Source organism: Mchenga conophoros, linkage group LG17, assembly GCF_057382185.1.
Source record: "Mchenga conophoros isolate Kocher_MC1m ecotype Shallow Benthic linkage group LG17, M_conophoros_male_GT1.1, whole genome shotgun sequence".
NCBI classification, from domain to species: Eukaryota; Metazoa; Chordata; class Actinopteri; order Cichliformes; family Cichlidae; genus Mchenga; species Mchenga conophoros.
In genome coordinates, this window is record NC_140542.1 from 39,499,023 (window position 1) to 39,522,588 (window position 23,566).

At 44.2% G+C, this 23,566-nt stretch overlaps 1 protein-coding gene across 2 annotated transcripts; it reads right to left on the bottom strand.

Annotated features, from left to right (window-relative positions):
* Positions 1 to 1,407: 1,407 nt before the first annotated feature.
* mllt1a (MLLT1 super elongation complex subunit a) lies at positions 1,408 to 23,250 on the bottom strand. 2 transcript variants are annotated; one of them, XM_085252048.1, is made up of 12 exons: positions 23,095 to 23,250; positions 16,938 to 17,118; positions 16,292 to 16,374; positions 13,968 to 14,111; positions 12,324 to 12,449; positions 9,628 to 10,278; positions 9,318 to 9,408; positions 9,057 to 9,168; positions 8,409 to 8,508; positions 7,976 to 8,044; positions 6,953 to 7,024; positions 1,408 to 6,849 (listed from the first exon to the last, which is right to left on the bottom strand). In XM_085252048.1, exons 1-12 carry the CDS (start codon positions 23,104 to 23,106, stop codon positions 6,724 to 6,726), a joined length of 1,767 nt encoding a protein of 588 aa, XP_085108174.1. In that variant the 5' UTR covers positions 23,107 to 23,250; the 3' UTR covers positions 1,408 to 6,723. The 2 variants fall into 2 exon arrangements, with proteins under 2 accessions (XP_085108174.1, XP_085108173.1); XM_085252047.1 differs by having other exon boundaries at positions 7,967 to 8,044.
* Positions 23,251 to 23,566: the final 316 nt, after the last annotated feature.

Sequence of the window (23,566 nt, forward strand, 5' to 3'; positions counted from 1 at the left end):
ACTTCATAAGCAAGTGAGGGACTTTGTATAAGAACGGCTGTAATTCCTAAACATTTAATACAAAATTTATGAAAAAATAAAGCTGAAAGTCTGCGCTTCACGTTGACTTGTAAAAAGGAAAGAGTAAAAAAAAAAATTGACCCAACTCTGTTTCTTCCGTTTCACTGAAAATCCTGAACATTTATATTGTAAGTGAACTAGAACTGTGCCACCACGTGATCCAGCTCCATTATTTGTCTTATCTGACAATGTAAATGTACTGAACAGTAGTAATGAACACATGCACACATTCATATTTAGTTTCGCAGCTGTGACACTTTGCAGGATTGGCCACAGTAGTGCTGAATTATCACAAATAACAGGATTTTTACGCAAACTGTGCTCATGCGTCTCATCAGCTGGATAAAAGGGCGGAGGTTATCTGCACGCAGTGTCTTTACCACGTGGTCACTGTTAGCTATCGTGGGTCCAAATTGAATTGTGATACTAAAACTTTTACAATATCACAAATATTCGATTCTTTTTTCTTCTAAAGGATAAAATCACTTTTCCATTAACTTAACAAAACATTACATTTTTAAATCAGCACATAAAGCAGGGGCTGCACCAGAGACCTCACGGTTCTGCTCACAGCACAGACTGTTGTGTTGCCCGAACCATTAACATCGTCTCCGTTCACTGAACCGGCACGAACGACGTCAAGAGCGTGAAAGCGAAGCTGCTAAACGGCGTTCAGCCATCTTTATTTCATCTGCACCTGCGCTGTTCCTGCTGCGACAGGCCAAAAGGTCCACGCAGCCTCCCGGGTTATTGATCGGCCTCCGCCAATAACTGTCCCTCCCTACAGCCGCATTTCCTCAATAGATGGTCAATGCATCACGAGCATTATGAGCCGGCCTGCTGCTTGTCCTTTTAACCCTGCGGCCTGCGATGACCGTCACGTGAACTTTACTCGAACCCTTGCAGCGGGTCACGCAGCGGTCAAGGATCGGACACACGGGGAGGGGGGGACAACAGTACTTAATGACTTTATTAATAATATGATTTGAACATAAAAATAACATTAAAATAACATGTTTCGTCCTCGTTGACAACTTGCATCATACGGCCACATGGTGGCGTTGTAATGCCAAGCTTGTTATTTTCCTTTTTTGTTTTTTCAAAAATACCAAAATTGTTCTTCAGCCATCCAGTTCATTTGTTCTTCCCGCCATTCGTCGCTTCGACCTCGTACATGGATTCAGACGCCGCCCTCCCCCCTCCCTCGCCCCGCCCCTTTAAAAGAAAAATAATCAAACCCTTTATAAATACAGGCAACCCTGCCCCCTTGTCACAGACACATTATGACAACCACTGACACAGGAAACACCCCGTCTGCACATGCCCCTCCCTCCCGCCCCGCCCACCTCCACACATTATCAATGAACCATTTTCTCTGTTTTTTTTTGTTTGTTTTGCTGCTTTTTCCTCATCCTCTAAAGATCCACACAGTAGATAATCTACCTTTGCTGTATTAAACACATATTATATATAATATAGACTCAGCTGAAATGCTCCACTCTCACAGCCCTGTGCACAGAGTTGCAAAGGGAAGGGACAGCTGGGGGGTTTCTCCCATCTATCTCCCATTCCCTTCTATAATGTTCCTCAACATTAACGATAATCACTCAGGCTTGTCATCTTTACTGCTTGCTGCAAGTTGCAGTTCATTAAAGCACATCTTCTGAGACAGATATTAATATTTAAGACAGTTTTCAGTGTTTTATGCAGATCCAAGCCAGAGAGGGGTTCAAACATTTAAACAAATAACAAACCAGGAAAAATGAATAGCACTTTAACTTCCAGAGCATCTCCTCCCACTTTGCAACTCTTGTTTCTCTATGTTGTGTTTCCTCAGGCTCAAGTTGTCCTAACGTAATAAAATGAAGATGACAGTCTACGTTTGGGCGCGCACATTTACGAACGTGCAGAAAACCCAAACTGGACACGACAGAAAAACAAACCGTTTTTCTTCTGCTGAACCAAAGTGTGGACTCCTCACGTCCCGCCTTGTGGTCCAGTTATTTGTACTCGGGGCAGAGGGTGAAAGTTTAGCTCATCCAGCAGTTTTGTTTTGTTTGTTTTTCACCCGCCCGCCCAAACACGTGCTTCTCGGTGTTCAGCTGTCATCAGAATCATGATACAAAACAAAAAAACTAATTTTTACAGGGAACATCCCCAACATCTTATGCCTAAAACAGATCGACAGGCATGTTTGTGAATAATAGCGGGAACACATGCCAAAATAAAAGACAATTAAATAAGAAACAAATGGTTGGCAAACAAAACAAACTCAATTCATATTGTATTGCATGTAAATATTGTATAAAATCCTTAAAAATACAGTTTAGGTAACTACTTAAGTACTGAAGTCATCACAGCCAAAAGTGCAGAGGTCCATAAATAAAACGTTGACTGTGGGTACATAGTGGGGCTTCTCCCACTTAACTCACTGTCTCCGCCACGACCACAAGGGACCGAATGAGCGCCCGGTCAAAGGTCAGAGTTCATGAACTAGGACTTCCAAGTTCCCACATCGGTGCACAGAGGACAGAGAGGAAAGTTGTTCGTTGGAAATTCTCTCCCATCGCTGACAAACACGCAGGCAAGATGCACTATCGTCACTCACACGGCTGCAAAATTCACTCTCGGGCCTGAAGTTCTGCTGACAGAGGCACACCTCGGGAAAAATGAAGGTGGCGCAGAGGGAGGAAGAAGGGAGGGGCGGGAGGGGGGGCTACTGCAGGGCACATGAGGTGGCGTTGATGCCGGTTTTGATTTTGAGACATCGTCCGTGTTCGTGAGGCGTCTACGGTAAGGGCAGAGGGAGTGCGGCGCCGAGCCAGGCAGGCAACAGAAGGAGAGAGCGAAGTATTAAAGCTATCGGAACGTCAGGGCAGAAGCACAGGAAAAGGAAAAAGCGAGGAAGGAGATCAGTGGGCTGGTGTCTGAGAGAGCGTGAAGCCTAAAGGGGGCCACAAAAACCAACATCGAGGCCCCAAATAAGTCCAGAACTCGTGCTCAGTCCTGACTCGTTTGGGCCTCACAAAACTGGCTCCTGAATGTGTCGAGCAGACGTTTGTTCAGATTACGCAACAGGAAGCTACTCACGATCGAGAGTAGTGTCATTAATGTTCGATAAAACTGAAGATCCCGTTAGGGGGAACTTCTGCAGCAGCGTTATAGATATATAGAGCATAGACAGAGTCTGAGAAAACAAGTAAACGATATACAGTAAATACAAAGACTGTAAAGAGAAAACAATCAAACACTAGGAGCTAAAAATAAGAGTAGATATTACAGTGGACTCTATTACACAGAGTGAAGAAAGCGACATTTGTGCTTCTCTGGTGTGTTATGATCTTTTTACAGTACGGTTTGATGCAAAGAAAACTATTGCATACAAATGATTGGCCTTTAGTCCACCGCAGGAGGAGAAGGCGGAGCTTCTCCGACCTGGTGGGATGGTGTCTGTTAAATGCGGTCACACTAAACACGCCAGGATAGTTTTTGCCAATTCAATTAGAGTTAAATTGTTCAAATCACTGTGCAAAGTACTCTCAACCACACAAAAGCTCATCGTCGTTTACAGCAGTCGACCTCCATCATTCAACACCATTTCAGTGCGTCGACGTGCTTTCCGATGAACTTTTAAAGCGGGCGTTACTGATGATTGTCACTTCTGACTTTGTTCAAGTACTCTGTTGACTAGGTCCTGATCATTAATGCATAAATCACCACGGCTAGCACGCTTACCGGAGCTGAAGTAGGCTCACAAACACCAAAGATCTGGCTCGAAGCACCGCAGAGCAACGGGGAAGAAAATGAAAACCGCTCAACATAAACTTACATTATAATTAGATCAGATTATTGAAAGCCTTTAATATCAATATTGGCTTTAAAATAAACAAACTAAATACAGTCTAGTCTCTAATATCACTACCTCTGGGATAAACTATTTTTTAACATGTCTTAAATGTTTGAGATGTTGAGCGCATAAAGCCAATATGTTGATCACCATCATTTTTAAAGAGAATGAGCCACGCAGCGTACAGTCACTGATCCGATTAGTTAGAAGAAGCCAGCTTTGTGAGACCATCAGTCCGATTCCTGATGTAAAGACCAGCGTCTTTATTTTCTTGCATTCACATCTATTAGCGATGCCGTTCAAGTGCCTGGCGACTTGATATCGGACGCTTGGCTGTTAGCTGGTACGCTTAACGCTGCTTGAAGGAGGAGCCTATTGAACAGCACGCACTGGAAGGAACTACCACGCGTTAAAACACCTAATTCCAAAACTGGCCAACAAAATCTTGGCCGCCTTCTGAAAATTCCCAGAGGGCTCGATGAGTGGAAATCGATAAAAAGGGGCGACAGCCTACAGAGACACTGGAGAGAAGCAGGGATGGAAGCTATTAGGAAAATACTGGATAGTCAGGCATTCCAATTAATACTAGTTTCCCCAAGGGGAGGAGGGGGCTGGGGTGGGGTTCAATCTGTGTGGGCATGCCTAACAGAGTGCACCCCCTCCCCACTCACACACACATATACACACTGCAAGTCGCAGGAAAAAGGCACTAGAGTGGGGCTGTTTCTAGCCGTAGAAAAGTAAAAGCGATATACATTCATAGCTCACAGGTTTCTGGGAATAAATACACAAAATGCACTTGTAGAAAAATAAAATGTAAAAAAGCGTGGCCCCTATTTATTTTATTTTTTAATTTTTGGAATCAGGGAGACAAGTATGGCTACTTTTTCACGGCTTTTTAAACCCCCCCTCCCCCCATTTCTCCCCACCTTACTGTGCCCGACCCAACGCTTAAAAGGCAATTCAGGAGTGACCCTCCGCTGCTCCGGCTGCGAGCAGTCGAGCCCTTTCATGCACGCCGATATGGGAAGAAGGGAGGAGGTGGACGAGGGGGGGGGGGGTGAAGTGGAGGGATGGAGCGAAGGGAGGGGTCGCTGTTGGTAGGAGGTCAAGGCTCAGCTTTCAGTGCGAGGAAGGAGAGGGGGAACTGAGGAGAACGCTTTCAGATGTTCAGACGACAGAAAGCTCAGTCACGCACACATACAGCACACGTCTCAGTGTCTTCATGTACAGTGTTCAAAGCTGGAAGGACCCGGGAGGCAAACATGTGCGTGAATCTCGGTACCGCTTTGCTTTAAAGCCTCACGCTGAGCATTCGCGAGCACTGCAAATACTCAACAACTGGTTTATAACACACTATAATTACATATGAGGTTTCACACCCGCTGTTCAGATAGACGATGAGTATAATTCATTAAGAAAATGCCATGAACGGGACTATGTTACTCTGAAACGCATTTCTATTTTAAAAAAAGTGAAATATAACAGTGGTTGTCTAGTGTATGATCCTTTTCTCCTACAGGACGCCGCCTTTGTTAGTAGCTTAGAGTCGGGACTAAAAGGCTTTCTGGCTTTTATTTACAGGAGTTTCTAAGACGCGTGCGCCATCTTTTACTGCCACAGAGGGGAATGAATGAACTCAAGTGAAAGACCAGTCCCCAAATCTTTACTGCAGAGACCCAAACCGGGCTTAGAAAAACAAGTGGCAAAGAGCTGTCACACGTAATGAGCACAATTATCAGACCGGACCTCTCCGGTGCGCAGCGTTCTTCTAAAACGTTCTCGTCGTGTCAGATCGCGTGCAAACAGAGCAGCTAACGCTCTGGTGCGTCCGCCGCGACTGAGCCGGCATCACACCTGCAACCCTTGCCCAAACCACATTAGTAGTATTTTCAGTAAGTGAATCTTTTACTGCTCTGAGTAACGTGTGAGAGGAAAACAAGAGAAGAAGAAAATGAAAGCTCGTCATTTTGCTCCTAAAACTGCTTCATGCATGAAAACCTCTTAAAACAAGAAGAACTAAAAGTCTTTATGGGCTTTAACTCCTAAACTCTGATCAATATGATAACACGAGGAAACACGCATCTGCTTACAACTACATTATAGTGTGTCACAATCCATTTGTTTGAGGTTTATGTGCCTATTAATGTTAAACAGGTGGCTAATAAAGTAAAGTGCTACCTTAATTCTTTATATGTTGGTGTATGCTCGGGGGAAGAATCAAACTGGCTGTTTGTGTTCAAGCAAACAGAGAGAAGTCAGTGACCACAAAGACAACATCTCCCCTTAAACCTCAGCAGTGCTCGGACACACACACACACACACACACACACACACACACCTCAAGAGTATGTCGAGAGAGAAATGAGCTCCAGCTGACAACGGGGGTGGGGGGGAAGAATCGGAGTGTTCTGCCGAGTAAGGAGTGTGCATGTAGAGGAGGAAGAGGAGGAGGGGGAAGTATTAGGTTTGCAGAGGTGGGAGCAATGAGGGTGCAGGAGGGTGGAGGAGGGGTTGTGGGGTGAATTCCACACCACTGCACGGACTCGAGACGAGAGATGGGTAGTGAAAATCCTGACTGCAGACGGAGTTCTGCCGCTCCGGCGTCTCCTTCCACGCCTCCCGCTGCTGCTCCTCCAGTTCTCTCCCCGGCGTCGAGCGTAGGTGGTGGAGTTGTGTCTTCGTGTGTGCTTGTTCGAAGGTTCAGTCAGTCCCACGAAAGAGCTGCGACAGATCCAGCTACCCGTCTCCTCTCGAAAGAGCAGACGCAGCGACGAGGCCGCCTCCGCCATCCGCGGGCCGGCTTCCACTTCCTGTCACGTGGTCGCCTCCAGGTAGCTCTGTAGTTTGCGGACGGTGGACTCGTCCAGTGAAAAGAGGTCAAAGTCAAAGGTGGTGTTGGTCACATTGAAATGGCCCGTCTCCTCGATCAGGTTGACGATCTGAGAGAGAGGAAGATCAGTTAACGTCACGGCAACCGTTAGCACCGTACGCTCACAGAATCAGAGCATCACAGGGTGATTTAGCTTTGGCACGAACACACACCTGCTGCAGGACGTTACGCTCCCTTAATGCCATCAGTCTGCGGTGGAGGTCCACCAGTTCTTCTGTGTAGGCCTGCTCCATGGGACAGGAGGGAAAAGAGGAGAGAATAAAGTCCAAGGAGTTTAAAAATAATAATAATGATAATAAAGTGTTTAAGAGTCTTCCTACTCTGTCAGCACAAAATTGTGACTCTAGAGAGATTTTTCTTCTACATCGGGGAGATAAAGGACACATGCATGACATACACGAGACGAACATCTGGGAAAACTGGGAACTCCAAACTGATTCAGAGACTAGACGCATCAGTTCTGTCGTTATCAACCGATCAGTATGTTCCATCTTAGCTTTGTGGTAATCGATCCCAGCAGGAGGTAACAGCAGGAACAAAGAATCTCTTCTGCTTTTAGACGTTTAGTCTAAATGAGGTGCTGATGGGGGTTCAGTCACCACCTCAGCCAATAAATCTTCACGGGGGAATCTATAAAGGGTCGCATGTGTTCTCCAGATTTTGGGGGCTTTTAAATGCAGCATTTGCAGGTTTTAGACTCTCATACTTCACGGAGCAACATCTGGAAGATCTGGTCCCAAATCTTCAGCGGTGTAAGAAGCACAAAGATACAGCAGCCGGGGCAATAAATAAATAACTACCATCATGAGAAAAACACGAGTCTGATCAACATCGTGAAGTTAGTAACTCAAAGAGACAAAAACAATAATCTGTTGGTGCTGGACATGGATTTCTCTTTGACTGACACCATAACATGTTTAGAGGGACTGAAGTTTTGGACTCTTCCAACAAAATAAAGATCAGTTTACCAAACGCTACTTAAACATGACTTTAATCAACGAAGAAAGAAGAAAGATGTGTTTATGGGTTCAAAGGCCAGAGTCAGTCTGCATAGCTGGATGAATTTACTGGTCATTACTGCATCTTGAATCCATTAATGTGGCCCCCGAACGCTGTCTGAAAGCCTCGTGTGTGTGTGAGGTTTAGGCATAAAAAGTTTGATTTACCCTTCCTACCTTGTCGTATCCCTTCTTCATCACCTTCTCCGAGCGAAACGAGGAATCTGGGCTTTTTCGGACAGACACCTGCAGTTCAGAGACAACAGAAAAATGTAAAAGATGGTAAGAGAGGGGGGGGGGCATACTGATAGAGAGGCAGTGATGAGACCACCTGCAAAAAAGGAGCAGGAATGCAAGTGCGAGCCAGGTGAATGGCTACAGACCGCTTTAAGCATCACCCTTAAACACACGGCCTGAATTATGGTCTACATCTATACTAAACTCACACATACAGAATGAAATCCCCAGAAAAGCAATAAACTCACAGCTTGTACTGCAAACCGCTCGTCCCACAGTGAGTGCGAACCAAACACACGACACAAGTAATGAGATTATTCTAATGAGACGACTCGTTAATAAAGTGTGCAGCAGAGTGAGGTCTGTGACTCACTTTGTTATTGGAGGAGCTGTGTTTCTGTGGGGGCGGGGCGGGGTCTCGACTGGGGCGGTGGGAGCCGTCGCTGCTGTCGCTCTCGCTGTCCAGGCTGAGTCTGACAGGGGTACAGGGCGAGGTCAGAGGTCAATGACATGCACACAGGCCTCGCACTGTCCATTGTAAGCAGAGTTAACCCTCGAGTAGAATTTGCCTTCTAACAACAAGAGAAAGTTAGGTGGGCAGACAGGTCTAGATATGACAGCCTGTTATTAGACTACGGTAACGCTTTTTGCACATGTAGCTACTCAGCACAACTATAAAAAGGGAAAAATGATCAGTTAATACGCTCCAACTTTGACTTGTTTGATGCATATTGTGCAGCTTATATTCTCCCGTAGACACAGTGCATATTCACCGCTTTATTTCTCCTTTTTTACAGGATAAAAATACTTTAAAAAGCATTAAAAAGCCCAAAACATTAGTATTTGTTTAATGGAATTGAAACATCAAGCATTAACATACATACCATGACTTTCCCACTAGCGTGTCATACATGTAAGCTGACTGATAATGACTTCTTCACTGATGTGCATGTTTCTGTCACTAATTTCTGTGTAGGAAAGCGTGACAGTGCAAAGAGTGGATGTGTTTTGGGGGACTGACCGAGAGTCGCGGTTAGGCGGGTTGGTTTTGATGGGCGTTTCTTCCTCTGAGGTGGAGTCATCATCATCGGACTCTTCAGACTGGATCTCCTCCACCATGGATCGCAGGGGGCCTGAGCGACGAGTCACACAAACCATCATCTTCCATCATTCTCAGCACCCAAAATTTGTATAAGGTCTAAATTTGCTCATTAAATGAAATAATCGTATCTAATGAAATTCTATTTTTATGTGAAATGGGTCGTAGTTGACAGAACCGTACCTTGTCCTTGTTTCTGTCCCGGCTCAAAGTCAGAGTCTGAACTGGAATCTGAACTGGAGCTTTGAGTGGAAGGACTGGAGGGAACCGACGGCTGTAAAGAGAAGGAGGAGAGATCAACGAGTCCATGAAGAGACAACAACGACACTCATGGGACCGAGTATCAGATGGGCTCACGATGTAATGATGCATTGTTTTTTCTTTTAAATGGACGGGTAAGACCTCAGTCTGTTCAAGAGAAACTAACGAATTTTTCACATCAAACATTTTCCCGTTTCAAAGCTTGACTGAAGCGACCGTCTCGTCCTCCTACCTCTGATTTTGACGATGCTTCATCCTCTGAATTCGACTCTTCTGAGTCTTGTAGTTTCTTGGCCTCTTTCAGTTCCTGCGTGTCGTTTTTGCTTGGGAACCAGCGACCCTTCTCCTTCGGAGGCTTCTTCTCAGCATACGACTGGTTTGCTGCGGACGAGGACGATACACGGGGGGAGGTTCCTGTGAAGGCCCCGCTGCCGGTGGGCCCCTTCGGCCCCTCGGAGCTGGCCTTCTTCTGCTTCTTAGCGCTCGGTTTGGGAGACTCCACCGTGGACGGTCGTTTCCCCGGTGCTTTGGGCTCCGGCGGCCCTCCGCCACCTCCTCCCCCGCCTCCTCCGCCGCTACCGGCCCCCCCTCCTTTCGGAGACATTCCCTCCATCTTTGAGTCCTTCAGTGTGATTTTAGGCTCCTTGAAGGCCGCCTTGGGGAGGACCTTTACTTCATCTTTCACTTTGATGTCTGACGGCTTTTTTGAAGACGAGGAAGAGGAAGGATCGCGGCCAGGCTTGCTGCTTCCGTCTCTATCGTTGTCTCCTTTTGAAGCAGCTTTGCTCTCAGAGTCCTTGCGTGGCCGCTCTCGGTGCTCCTTGGTTAACTTGTGTGGTTTGGGTCCTTTGCTGCTGCCTCCACTTCCTTCTTTGCTGGGTTCCTAGAGAGAGAAACAACATCATCATCATCGACTCTTCTCCTCGACCATTTGGCTCAAACCGCCACAAACAGAATATCAGCTCAGCTGCCTCGAGTACAAACGCACCGTGTCCTCCCAAGATTCCCAAATCAAGCCTTTCCAGTCTGGCATGTAATCACATTACATGTGACTGTCTCAGTAATTAGTAAACAGAATAACATCTGCCTAACAGCTGTATGAAGTTCACCATCGCTCAGAGCTGAATGAGGACATCCTCAGTTCCAGTCCCAGCATCTTGGTCTTTAATAGGCTCGAGATCTTAGCTGATTCTATTAGCTAGTTATAACTGTTAATAAGCAAGGCTATGTGGAGCTGCTGCTGATGGGAATGTCGTTAGCGTCGCTGGAATCCGATTAGCGTGAAACGCACTGAAACGTATTGATGGTGCTGGACAAATGTGATACGTGATTTGTCGCAGCAGACGAAGCGTACGGAAAATCAACGATGGCTCCGTTTCTAGTGAGCTTCGGAAACAACATTAGCCGCCGCCCCCCACAACCTCCAACATTTCCAAGTTTGACTCGTGCAGCTCTGGACCACCTTTAGCAGGGTTTCTACTTGTTTAGGTTGCTCCCTGCAAGACCAATTGCAGATGGCGTTACCGTTGACGTCACACTTTTACACCGTACAGCAGTCTTCAGTAGAAGACTGTCGTGCACTGCAAAATCCTAACAATTCTCAGACCAAGTTTATTAATAATTTTATAGAGTAGGAAGCAAAGTATGAAGAGAGAGGAGGTGAGAGACACAGGTCTCAACAACCTCAACAGTGCTGCGTATCGTCAGGTGCTGCTGAAATACTTAGTGGGCACTGGGCGCGCCAAGCAGAGCGAGTTCATGGGATCATTGGTCAAGCCATCGGTTTTAAGGTGATAATTTTCAGGTTTCTTTCAAACTTCTGACCCCACATAAGTTCATCACTACTGAGTGGTGAAGGAAAAACCAGTCCGAGTGCAACAAGCTGACATTTCTGTCTGATCTCAACAAATAACCGAAAAGGTGTATAAGTGACTCTGACCAGCAGATACTAACCAATTCCTGAGTTTGTGCCAAACGTGAATAATTTTCCTCAAAGAGCTGCTGAGACATCGGTCGTGAGAATGGGGCAGAAAAACACATCGTCAACCCCGAAGCATATTTCCTCAGCCACAGCTGTCACTGGCACGGAGGCATAAAAATGCAAATGTGCAAACAAACGCGCCACAGAGTCACCAGAGCGGCTTTTAATAGAGCTCTGGCAGGCAGCGCCCACTTATCAGCAAACAGTTTTACAGCTTTTTCAAAGTGACACTATTAAAGTTGATGCACACATTAGAGCTTTTATCATACTGTTAAAAAACTGGAGAAAAAGTGCGTCTTCGGAGACTTCCTGCGCCGAGTTTTTCCGTGTCAGCAGATGGACACAGCTGGATGAAACCATTCCAGCTCGAGCTGGTGCTCAGCAAACATCCACTCATGCCACGATAATCATGGGACTGATGAAACGTGCATTTCTATGTCGAAATAAAGACGGACATTCGTTTGCACGCGTGCCACAATGGTGAGGCTTTAACAAATGACTGCGTACGAGAAGAACACAGGGGCCTGTTATCGCTTTATCAGCTCCTTATTTTATCAAGAGAGAAGGAATAGACTTAGAAAGACAATCTCCTGCCCCACTTTTAAGAAAGACCGGACCAGGTCAGTTCTGTGCTGGCCTGTGAGCTGGCAGAGTAAACGTAAAGGGATCAGTTTCCCGTTTTCTTCTGATATCCCTCCTTTCCTGGCAGGCTGAGTAATTCTGCATACAGATGCTCAAAAACAGCTGGTAGTGATTAGAAGTCTGAGTCAGGCTGTTTTGAAGGCTGATTTAATGATTTTGTTAATGTCTTTTACCCAGACAGTGTGTGTGTTTTTAGAAAATGCAATCGTTGGAGTTGACCAATAAAGCCGATTATAAATTTAAGATGAATGAGAGAGGTGCAAAGAGAAAATAAAACGGTCTAGCGGGATCATTTCTTCACCAACCTTTGACACGTGAGAGGTCTTGGTCTTCTTGGGGTCTGAGAAGGCAGAGAGGGGGATGGTGGGGAGCATGGGGTAGTCTGGGCTTGGCCTTGACATGGCCTCCGCCCCCTCGGGGACCACCAACACCTGAAATTCAAAAAAGAGGCTTTAATAGGTGCAAGCTCTGAGAACTGAAGCAAAACACATGTTCATTTTCCCCGATAGATTTATAAGTGGGCTTTATACGTGAGTTTGGAAAGAAAATCAAACCGAATCAGTATAAAAGATAAGAAATGTATCATAGATGAATTTTATTTTATGTGCAAATAAAAATGTATTAAAGCATATACTGAGGAAGACGCGCTGCAGCAGCCGAGATACAGAAACAGCGAAAAGCAAAGCTGATAAAGACTGTCCTCACTTCCTGCAGCTCAAGTTTGATCAATTTCCAATGAACTGAGTGTTCATAGTGTGCAGCACCTTAAATGTACAGCTACTCTGGGCTCGGAGGTTAATGGCTACTACAGCATTTACACATCTACACCATGGAGTTACATTAACCTCCTAGGACAGGGGTGTCCAACTCCAGGCCTCGAGGGCCAGGGTCCTGCAGGTTTTAGATCTCACCCTGGGTCGACACACCTGAATCACATGATTAGTTCATTATCAGGCCTCTGGAGAACTTCAAGACATGTGGAGGAGGTCATTTAGACATTTAAATCAGCTGTGTTGGATCAAGGACACATCTAAAACCTGCAGGACTCCGGCCCTTGAGGCCTGGAGTTTGACACCACTGTCCTAGGACACAATTTTAAATATGCAGAAACAAAAATCAGGTAAATAAATAAAAAATAATCATGTAATTCTTTGTTTTTACATCCATCAGGTCTCAATCAGCCCAAACAGCAAAAAGAAATTAAAAATGCTATGAAAGAGTTCGGTTCTTAGGAGGTTAAAATGAATCTCTGACGTGAGGTCACCTAAACAGGATAACATTATTCAGCCAAATTAAAGATATTTTTAAACTGTATAAAAATCCCTTCATTAGCCAAAGGGGGAAACAGCAGGGACATAAGAGTCAAAAGCTATTTGATCAGTAACACTGCAGCATTTTCAAATTATAGAATTGATTTAAATAATGTAACAACGTAACAATTTACAGCATATGTGGATTATTTAAGTTTACACAAGGTTTTGATAAAAGTCACACTTTCTTATTTATCAGCCGCAGTGCTGACTAAACCGATTCAGCGTCCTCGTGTTCACATAATCCCCTATTTAGCGTTCGGGCAAAGGAGTGTGTAACATCCCAGCAGCTCCCGATCTCTCTCACACACACACACAAAAAGAGCACAAAGAAGAAGAAACATACTTTTCAAAGTGAAATCTCAGGGTTTAATTCCTTCTAAGACCCCTTTTTAAAGTAAATCAATGCTTTTTAAGACTTTAAGTGATCTCCTCAATGCGGGTTATCTGCGGCTCTTAAAGGATTAAAATGGGAGTCGAGAACAGGAAAAAAAACACTTCGAGCCAACTCCTCCCACGTTAACGCTAAAATACAGTGTGCCGCACTCGCTACTATTAGCGTCTGATATTCACTTTGATCAGCCATTTAGCTCTCAGTCAGTCAGCCTGGCTACGAGCCAAAGTGTCAGGCAGCCTCACCCCTCCAGCTTTGATCAGCTTTCTCCTGAATTCTTTGGTGGGGTTGTTGAAGGTGAGCTTCTCACAGCGCAGGTGGTTGACTGGTGGGTTGCCCTCCAAGTTAAGGAAAAGGTCGTAGTTGAAACACACTTTTTTGGGCTCCTCCTGAACAGGGAGAAGAATGAAGGTTTTAAAAGTCCTTACACAGCACGTGTGGCACTCAGTCATAGACATTTCACAACGCACAATAAAAGCTGAATGACTGCACCGTCAACCCGGAAAGTCAACAGAACAGAGACAATGCTGGAGCTGGAGCACTGATAAGAAACATTCCTGAGGGAAGCTGTACAGCGGCGGAGCGGAGCGACACAGGCACATGCATTAGGTCACTCTTCAAAGACTTTATAAATAAAGTTTTTTAAGTAACCGCGATGATGGCTTAATGGTAGCTAATATTTACTTTCCTCTTCACTTTCCTTCAAGTCTTTTCTGGATCATCCTGACAGATTCGTCTCATTGTTTACAGAAGCTACTCGCACTTAAAAGGAGGATGTTGCAATTTTGGAAGCAGTTGAAAAGTTTAACATTACAAAGGACTACAGAAGATGATGGCACACTAATGTGCACAGGCCCTGTATCGTAATGCAAGCAGAGCGGTTCCTCCATCGTTCTTCTCAATGGCTGACATAAAGATGCCGGTGCTGTGACTAATAGAAACAACTGTTTCCACACCAGACGAGCCTTTCACTAACACAGGACTGCATACGAGCATTTCTCCTAAAGTGAAACGGATCCTATAACACGGCTTACCACAGGAGCGCACTCTGCTGCAACATCACTTTAAGGTGCTACAGATTTGAATCATTTAACATTCAGGTAATCGCATTACTTTAAAGTACAAGAGTAAGATATCTGCCCTTATGTCAAATTAAAAACCGACAGTTTCGAGTTACTATATCACAAATGGAGCCACAACAAACGCGATTCAATGCACCAGATGTCAGCACACCTTTCATTACTCTAGTTACTTTTTGCCTGCCTTTAAAGACATCGTTGCTTTTCCCTGTAAAATATTTTAAAAGTGTCAGCTAGCACACTCGGGTACTCTGAGAGCAGGCTCTGCATCGCCATCGGGGATATTCCTTCTTACGAGCTCCTGGAGGCCGAGAGTCATCCAGCCAGTGTTTTGGTACGTCTGCAGCAAATAATAATACCATCCATAAACGTCACCTTCCTAACGCCTTTGCACTTGTGCAGTCACCTGTAATCACACGCCCAGCCCACGCTTCAGTCAGAGTGCACACACTGTGGTTCTAGATATGACCGAACAAATTTATCTAGTGCTCCAAATATTCCCCGCATCTCTCTTCATGCAAAGGCTATTTTGGCAGTTTTTATGACATGTTGTTTATATGCAGGTCTTTTGCAAGTCGGATCTGTGCAAACTCTCAGAGCACCCATGATGCCATTTTAAGAGGACAGCCACCCCAAATCTGATCTGATTAGCTGTCCTGAGGCTCTTTAATAGAACTATTGATTAAAAGCTTTCATCTCATGATGACTTCAAATCCTCCAGCAACACTTTGTCATGTGGAGCCATGATCTAGACGTGCAGAAAGACACGGCTAACAAGTCCAGAATGGCTCATCTTATAATCACGCGTGTGCAGCCGATCTAAGTGGAAATCACAGGCGTACTTAACTTAGTTTAATAAACTACAGGTTTGATAATTGCTTGCCAGTAATCACTGGTTACTCAGCTTTGGGGGGCTCTGCTTCCAGTCTAATCTTTCTAACGTCTACCTTAGATTTTCCATAAGAGGATAGAAAGTAGCCCAGCCTTTAATTAGTCAATTATGTGATCATTGAGAGCTGATACTTCTGATTTATAGTGTACATATTTTTCCACCAGAGGTTCTGAACCATCACTGCCTTTATACGGCCACAAGTAATTGCATTACTCCTGGTTTAGACGGTAACTTGATTACGTTCACATCAAGTAAAAGGGAAACCCAGTTTTCTCTATCAAGTTAAGGAGTTAACCAGATTAACATAAGTATTGCTGGAAAAGCCTGATTTCTCCTTATATGCTGCATTCCTGTGAGAGTGTAAAGGCAGCCTTAAGTCCCATTCAGACTGAGATGCATCTCTAAGGGAGGTGATTGTGTCGTTATTTGCAGCGGTCAGTGATTTTTTTACCTCCCCCCCAGTTTTCCTGCAGATCTCTGCAGAGCATCACAGATTTTTCTCTCTGCTTTTTCCTGTTTTAACCATTTTAGCTCAGCCACGTGTAAAAATGAACTTTTAGAAAAACTAACATTTTCTAATGCATTCAGGTATTCTCACCTTGTTCTTGAAGTAAACCTCAATAGGCATGAGGAAACCTGCGTAGCCCGACTCCTCCACTTTGTACGGAGGCTCCTTGCATACTGCAGAGAGACAAATATGTTTTTTAACCCCCAATAAAGAAAATAAATAATCCACCGACTGTAACAAACTCTGTCGAGGTCACAATATGCCCGGATATTTTCACATTACTTAATTTAAAGGGATGCAAAAACAAAACGGCGGCACAAACTAGTGAGAAGCATGCTTTTATTCTGATAGGATTGCGTGTTTTTAGCATTAAATGATAGTGGACTCATAATTGGCGTAAAGAGAAAATTACAACAATATTCCTACTGGGCTGTCACAGCGGTACAGTTTATCTTTGTGCTGCCTGCCCTCACTCTGACCTCCAACAAACAACCTCATTTCAACATTTAGAAATCTGATCAATTTCTCACGTGTCATATGTAACAGGAAGAAATGTGTCATCTGTATAAAATCACAAAAAGGAGTGAAAAACAAAACTGTTTCCCTCTCAAAGATTCGGTGCCTTTTCTTTTAAATCACCGGCTGTTTTCACTGTGTGGGATTTTAAAATAAACTGGCAGAGAATGAAAATGTGTGGTTGTGTGAATGTTTACATGTCGTTATTGCTCTGTCCTACCTCTCTTGGGTTTGGGGAAGCTCTCGTGCAGGCGGAAGACAACCTTCTCTACAAAGTGCTGGATGTCACCAGTCTCTGGGCCTCGGACAAACACCATCCAGTCGTGGGTGAAGCCTTCTGATGTCACCTTCTTCCTTAGCTGAGCTCGGTGGCCCAACTCTAGTTTTACCTGCACAGTGCACTGAAAAGAGACAGAGTACTTTAAATACCAAGAATGAAGGCGTTCAATTCAGTTTTATTTACACAGCGCCAAATCACAACAACAGTCGCCTCAAGGCGCTTTATATTGTACAGTAGATCCTACAATAATAGATACAAAGAAAAACCCAACAATCATGTGACCACCTATGAGCAAGCACTTTGGCGACAGTGGGAAGGAAAAACTCCCTTTTAACAGGAAGAAACCTCCGGCAGAACCAGGTTCAGGGAGGGGCGGAGCCATCTGCTGTGATTGGTTTGGGTGAGAGAAGGAAGACGGGATAAAGGACAGGCTGTGGCATGGGAGCAAAACCATAATTTCAGGTATTGTAAAAAAAAAAAAAAAAACAAAAACACAGATTTAAGAGATTGAGAAACTCATACTGACATTTTGTCACGTAGAAGTGAGAAAAGCACAGAAAATTAATCCCTTGAGATTTTTATGGGACGAAAGCAACCTGAACTTTACTGGCTTCTGCCTACATTTCCAGGCAATACTGTCACTCAGGTCAGTTTTTATTCATCAGCCAAAGTCAAGGGGCTTTAAATCTATACAACACAGGACACAGACAGGATAAACCTCCTAGTTTGCAACCAACTAATAATCAGCACTTTATTTTCTATGCAACTTTCTTGTTTTCGGTTTTCGGAGTCAGCGAAAAGGTGAAAAAATAAATACATAAACGCTGAGCAGACATTTTCCATTGTCTTGTTAGAGGACTAACCATCTTTTGATTTGGACCTAACTCATTTAAGAAGCTTGTTAAATGTCATCTGTGCTGGAAAAGTGAGGCCAACTCAAATAATATCTGTCCGTCCATCCATATTTCTTAACCGCTGTCCAGTACGCCCTCGACAGTCTATTGCAGAGATAACAGACTCATAATCACACTTACATCTATTTCAGAATCACTGATTAACCAATCATGCATGTCTTTGGACTACGCAGGCACACGGGTACATGCTCCACACAGAAAGACCCCCAGCCGGCCGGGGGTTCAAACTCAGGAGGTGACAGCATTAAATGCACCACTATGTGACCCACAAATTAAAATTAATTTTAAAACAAATCTGCGGTAGTTTATCTGTTCTTATGAAGAAAGATCTGAGGATGAAAGGAACGCCCTTCTTTGCATTAGATCTGAGGCAGGGGGTTTCTAAGGATTGATATCACAGATTTATGATAAAGGAGAAGGTGCTTTTGGCAGCACCTTTATTTCTGAACGTATCACCACAGAGAGACATCTGCATGTGTGATTGGGCCTGATTTACACCGAATGACCTTCCTGATCCAGTCCTCCCATTTATCCAGGCTTGGGACAGGCACTAAGGTCGTGACCCCTGAGGCTGGGTTTGTGTAGCCTCCCAGACTCAAACCACACTTTTTTTTTTTTTTCACATGCAAGGTGAATGTGCTAACTGCTAAACTGCTCGATTAATGATTAAGAAGAAGAAAACAAAAACAGCTCACACAGTTTTAAGTTGGTTTGACATACTCAGATTTTTTTGCCTTTAACATCATTCAGTACTAGCTTACACTCAAGTACCCTACTAGCAAATAAAGAGGAAATAAATACTAATGGAATAGTTCATTCATTTTTATATTTTACTAACAAATAGTTTAATAGCTTAATAAAACTCAGCATCACTGAACACAGCAAAGATTTTCAGTCAGTTTAACAACTACAGCCAGACTTTGTCGGCCATCTCTCCTCTGTGCTGTTCCCATGTTTCTGTAACATCATAATGAATCTCTGGGTTTCCGACACTTGGCTAAACAACAGCTTTTGCTTTGGGCCTGAAAACATTGCATCCAACTGCAAAACCATTAAATACGATTAAAACTGGAAATCTTTCATTTTTGGGGCGATGACGTCACCGTGACGTTTAAACAAACCCGCTTACCTTTACTTCAGTTGTTTTATAGAGTCGGCTATTAATCATAACAACTGTCTACAGATTTTAAGTCAATTATCAACTGCATTACAATCGATAATGACTGTAAGTCAAAGCCCCGTGCTATTGGCTGCATCCCGGTCCCTGGCAGTGACAAATTACAGCAGCAAAGACACCTTCCAAGCTGAGGTAGCTTATGAAATAAACATAAGCAAAGCCAGTTGTAAGATTAATCCACGGAGCAATTATTCATTGGGTCGCGATTCCACCTTGAACAAAACCTCTGAATCTCTCGAGTGTTAGGACTCGACACTCGAGTGGAAAGGGGCCGGACAGAAACAAAGCCGGACTCATGCAGGGACGCTCCCAGTGGAATGGGAGTGATTAGGTGCCCGAGCAGAACAATCTCAAAAGGTTTGTCCAGAAGAGGGTCGCGTTGTTGGGCCACAACTGTCTGCCAAGAACAATGACAGCAGCGGGCCACGCAAGTGACACAGCGCTGGTGGAGATAGAGCGCAGGAGGGGAAGCGAGGGGTGGAGGCGGGCGGGGGACAGAAAGGCACTTTATGTCCAGGGGAGGACTGAAGAATGTGGGGATTTGGCCCCTGCACCGAGGAGCTCGTGAGCTGGGACCGAGCGGGGGGATTAGAGGGGACAGGATTGAGATGAGCTGGTCTGGCACTCCCCAGCACGAACGCACACAAACACGCACACACAAACAGGCATGCACATACACCTCCCCGCCTGGCGCTCTGCCCGGCCATTCTGTGGCAGTAATGCCCTTAAACTCCAGACTCCACCACACCCACAGCGAGCTGCCATGGACTCCCTCCAATCATCAGTGCCCCCCCTCCCCCCGAGGAGCTGGTTTAAAAAAAAAAAATTTAAAAAAAAAATCAGGGTTGTGATAAGCAAACATAAAAATCAGGATGACAACGAGCCAAAGAGGAAGATGCTGATTGTGCTTCAGAAACACACAAAAAAGAATGAGTGCTAAGTGATTTCAGTAACAGGTAAAGTTTAAAAACATTTAAATATAAATAAAAACTAAAACAAGGGAATTTGAGGATTTCTTCATTCTCTGATATTATGATTGATCCTTTAGCAAAATGAAGAATCAGAGGAAAAAATCTCTTCTCACAATTTTTAAGCAGAAAAAAATTGACAGAAAAAAAGCAATTGGCTCCAGGAGTGCGTGCAATATAATAATAATGAAACGAATTAAGAGAACGAGACAGAGAACCCCGTCCCGAGGTAAGCAGTTAATTAGCTGATAGTCAGAAAATGAGTGCAAGTTTTTGATGAGTAAAAAGATCAATCAAAACATTTTCGAGTCCATATCAATATTCTCCCGTTTCACCTTCTGAATTGAGAAATATTTTCTCATTTGTTTTGACAATAAACTGAATATTTTTGTGGGGTGATGGCTGACATTGCAAGTCATCTGACACCACTACCTTGATTATTAGACTGGATCATTTTCAGACTCATCATTTAAGAAAACAATCGGCCGATTTATTGATAACGCCGTAACACGATGAAACAAGAAGTGTACTCTTCCATTAAACACATTTTGTTGGTGCAGTTGCAGGAAAGTTTACAGTTAACATCTATTTTTATTATCAGTTAGTTTATAGATTTATTTTCTTCAGTTGTTAATTGATAAATTAAGCTAATCTCTGTCGTCTACACATTTCCAAATCTAAGGTGACATATTCAGATGTTCCTCTCTATGAGCAGTCCCAAACCAAATCAGAAGCAACGAAAATTTCACCACAACATTCAAGATGATTTTGAATATACAAAAAAAGAAGGAAAAAATTCCTCTAATATTTAAACAGTTTAAACTTTATGACAACAAGAAGCCAGAATTATGAAGACACGAAATGAACTCAACACTGGTGCAGATACACAGGAACCAGAGTGTCAAACAGTTTAGTTCTACTAAAATAAGCTGGGCAAACAGGCGTGTGGAGACACAGTTATTCAGCTAACTTCCATCAAAGCCAAAGCATGGGATAAAATAAATAAATAACACAAAGCCACCGATATTGAAATGATGCGTGCATGCCCCCTCTCTCTTTCACTCACACAGTGCTTCAATTGAGGGGAAATACAAATTTTGGCAGACACACTGGCTCCCATGAAAACAATGAACTCCCAGCTGCCATATAAATAACACCCCTCATGACCGTGTTAATCTCTTCCAGCAAATGAACGATTAAAATAAAAGTCAGAAAGTTTGCCTGAAAGGGGACGAACAAGCGCGCGACACCAGTTGTCTTGTGGGGATGCTGAACTCTTTCCCCGTACTACACAATCTACGAGATAACGTGGATAGAGGTGAAACAGTTACTTGTACTGGAAAATGGTCAATCCCTGGGAGCCACAGGGGAGTCACAAATAGCCTATCTGCAGCACCCAAAGAAAACAAGTGAGCATTGGAAATAGGGTGTGCGAACGAGCGTGTGAGGATTATGAAAAGCTGCACGACCACTCATCCTGTCATCTCAACTGCAGCGTTCATGCCACAAAGATCAGAGCACGAGAGAAGAGAAAAAAAGAGGCTCCTTTGCTGTCCACACAGAAAGCTGTATGACTAATCAAGCTGCTATCCCGCTGCTAATGTCATGATGTTGGACTATGCAATAAATTGAATTCCCCATTTTTAGTCTAAACTTGATCCTTCTCTGAGTCTGAAAGAGCAATTTAAACCTAATGAGATCTAGTCCAACAACCTTGCAAATATATCTCAGTGTTCTGAAGTGCATTTGGATCAGTGAGGCCAGACATACTCACTACAAACACTTTTAGGAACAAAGCAACTCCGTTCAATGGGAACACACTACAAAATGACATCGGTGTGCCCTTGATCAAGGTAGAATTTGAATGTGTACACATGAAATGCCAGTGCGTGTGATATTTGTGTAAAGTGTTTGGAAAAGCTATTTGCAAATCTTGCCTATGTAACAAAGGTAACATGCGTAGCACAAGTACAGCTAGAGAAAGCATTTAACTTGTAGCAGGAGACTTCCTCTGGATGCACTAAAACTTCAAAGGGGCCAAAGCTGAGCGGAGACCCGTTCCAAGAAAGTGGCTGAGCCACTTTCCATGGGTGTGTGTGGCCTAGCCATCTGAAATAAGTCCTGAATAGCCTCGGGCATTTTGAGAGTAACCCATTCAGCAGCATCTACTTTACAGTTAGCAGATATGTAATTTGGTTTAGCCCCTTTTCTGTTTCTGTGAAATAAATTAGGTACCTTTTTATGGTGTCATAAATTTTAACTGCGCAAATTTATATGTGGATTGCACAAAATGTCGAGGCACGACACTGCAAGATCACAAAGTTCACAGACCAGCCTTTAAAATTATGTTTTATACTGAGGATTCTCTGCTTTATAATAAGCAGCAAATCTTTACTGGACTCAACATTTGCCACACACGGAGCCTGTCAGTTTTTCACCATGCCACACGAAGGTGATGACCATTAAACATTAACCAAGTGCTGGCAAATAATGCAGACACTGCATGATGTACGCAGATTGCTGGTTTTATTTGCTTTGTATGTTAAGGTTTCAGGCCGCTGGCACTGGAGACAACACCCGCCTCTCCAGGTTTCTCTCTCCCGGCGCCTTGTAGCGACTCCTTAGCTTTTAGCCAACGGCCGACACTGTCCTCATAGGTAGATTAGCTTAGCTCGGCGGTACAAAACCTCGACTTGAGACTGGTCTTCGTGCTGTTTAATGTTGTGCATGTGCTGTTTAAAGCCAGCAAAGCAGTAGCTGTAGCTCTCTTTGTGTGCCTGGCTGTGGCTAGAGCTATGCAGCGGTACTGACTGAATGGTGTAGTAGACTGAGCTCAGCTAGCGGTAAATACCGATGTATGAGTGCCCAGCTAGCATAGCTCCAGAGCCAAACAACTACGAGTTCATTAGCAGCAGGAGCATTTTTTTCTTCTGGCTAGCAGAACAGAGGATTCATTCCTGACCAGCCAGCGCTTAGCCTGCTGCCATTTACAGCCTGAAAAGTTCATATAGCATCGGGAGACACAAAAGCCACTCTACCTGGTTCTCCATGTTTCTCTGGCCTCAGTGAATGATGGATATATTTACAGCGGCGTTAGTGGAGCTTCTACCCAGCCTCGTCTACTCATTGTGTGTCTATCCTTCTGCCCAAAGCGGAAGGCAGACGGCTCCCTCCCCTCGCAGACGGCATCTGGCAGGCTACCAAAACAGAAAGCTCTCTCAGCCAATAGGAGAACGGCAAATGGAAGCGCTCTTGAAAGGAGCCAACCAGCGATCGCCAAAGGCGGGCCAGTCCCCGAGCTGCAAATACAATTAAAGCATTTTCTGGTGGTTCTCTGGAGTGACAGCGAGCTTGTCCCAATGGCTACAGCTCTGTTTCAATTGTAAAATGCACAGCATGCTAATTGATTAATCGGGGTTCGATCGTATTGGGTTTCAGATTTTACCCATTTCTCTTCCTGTCCTAAACGCAAAATCGATGGCACTAACAATCAGCCTAATCTTACTCTTA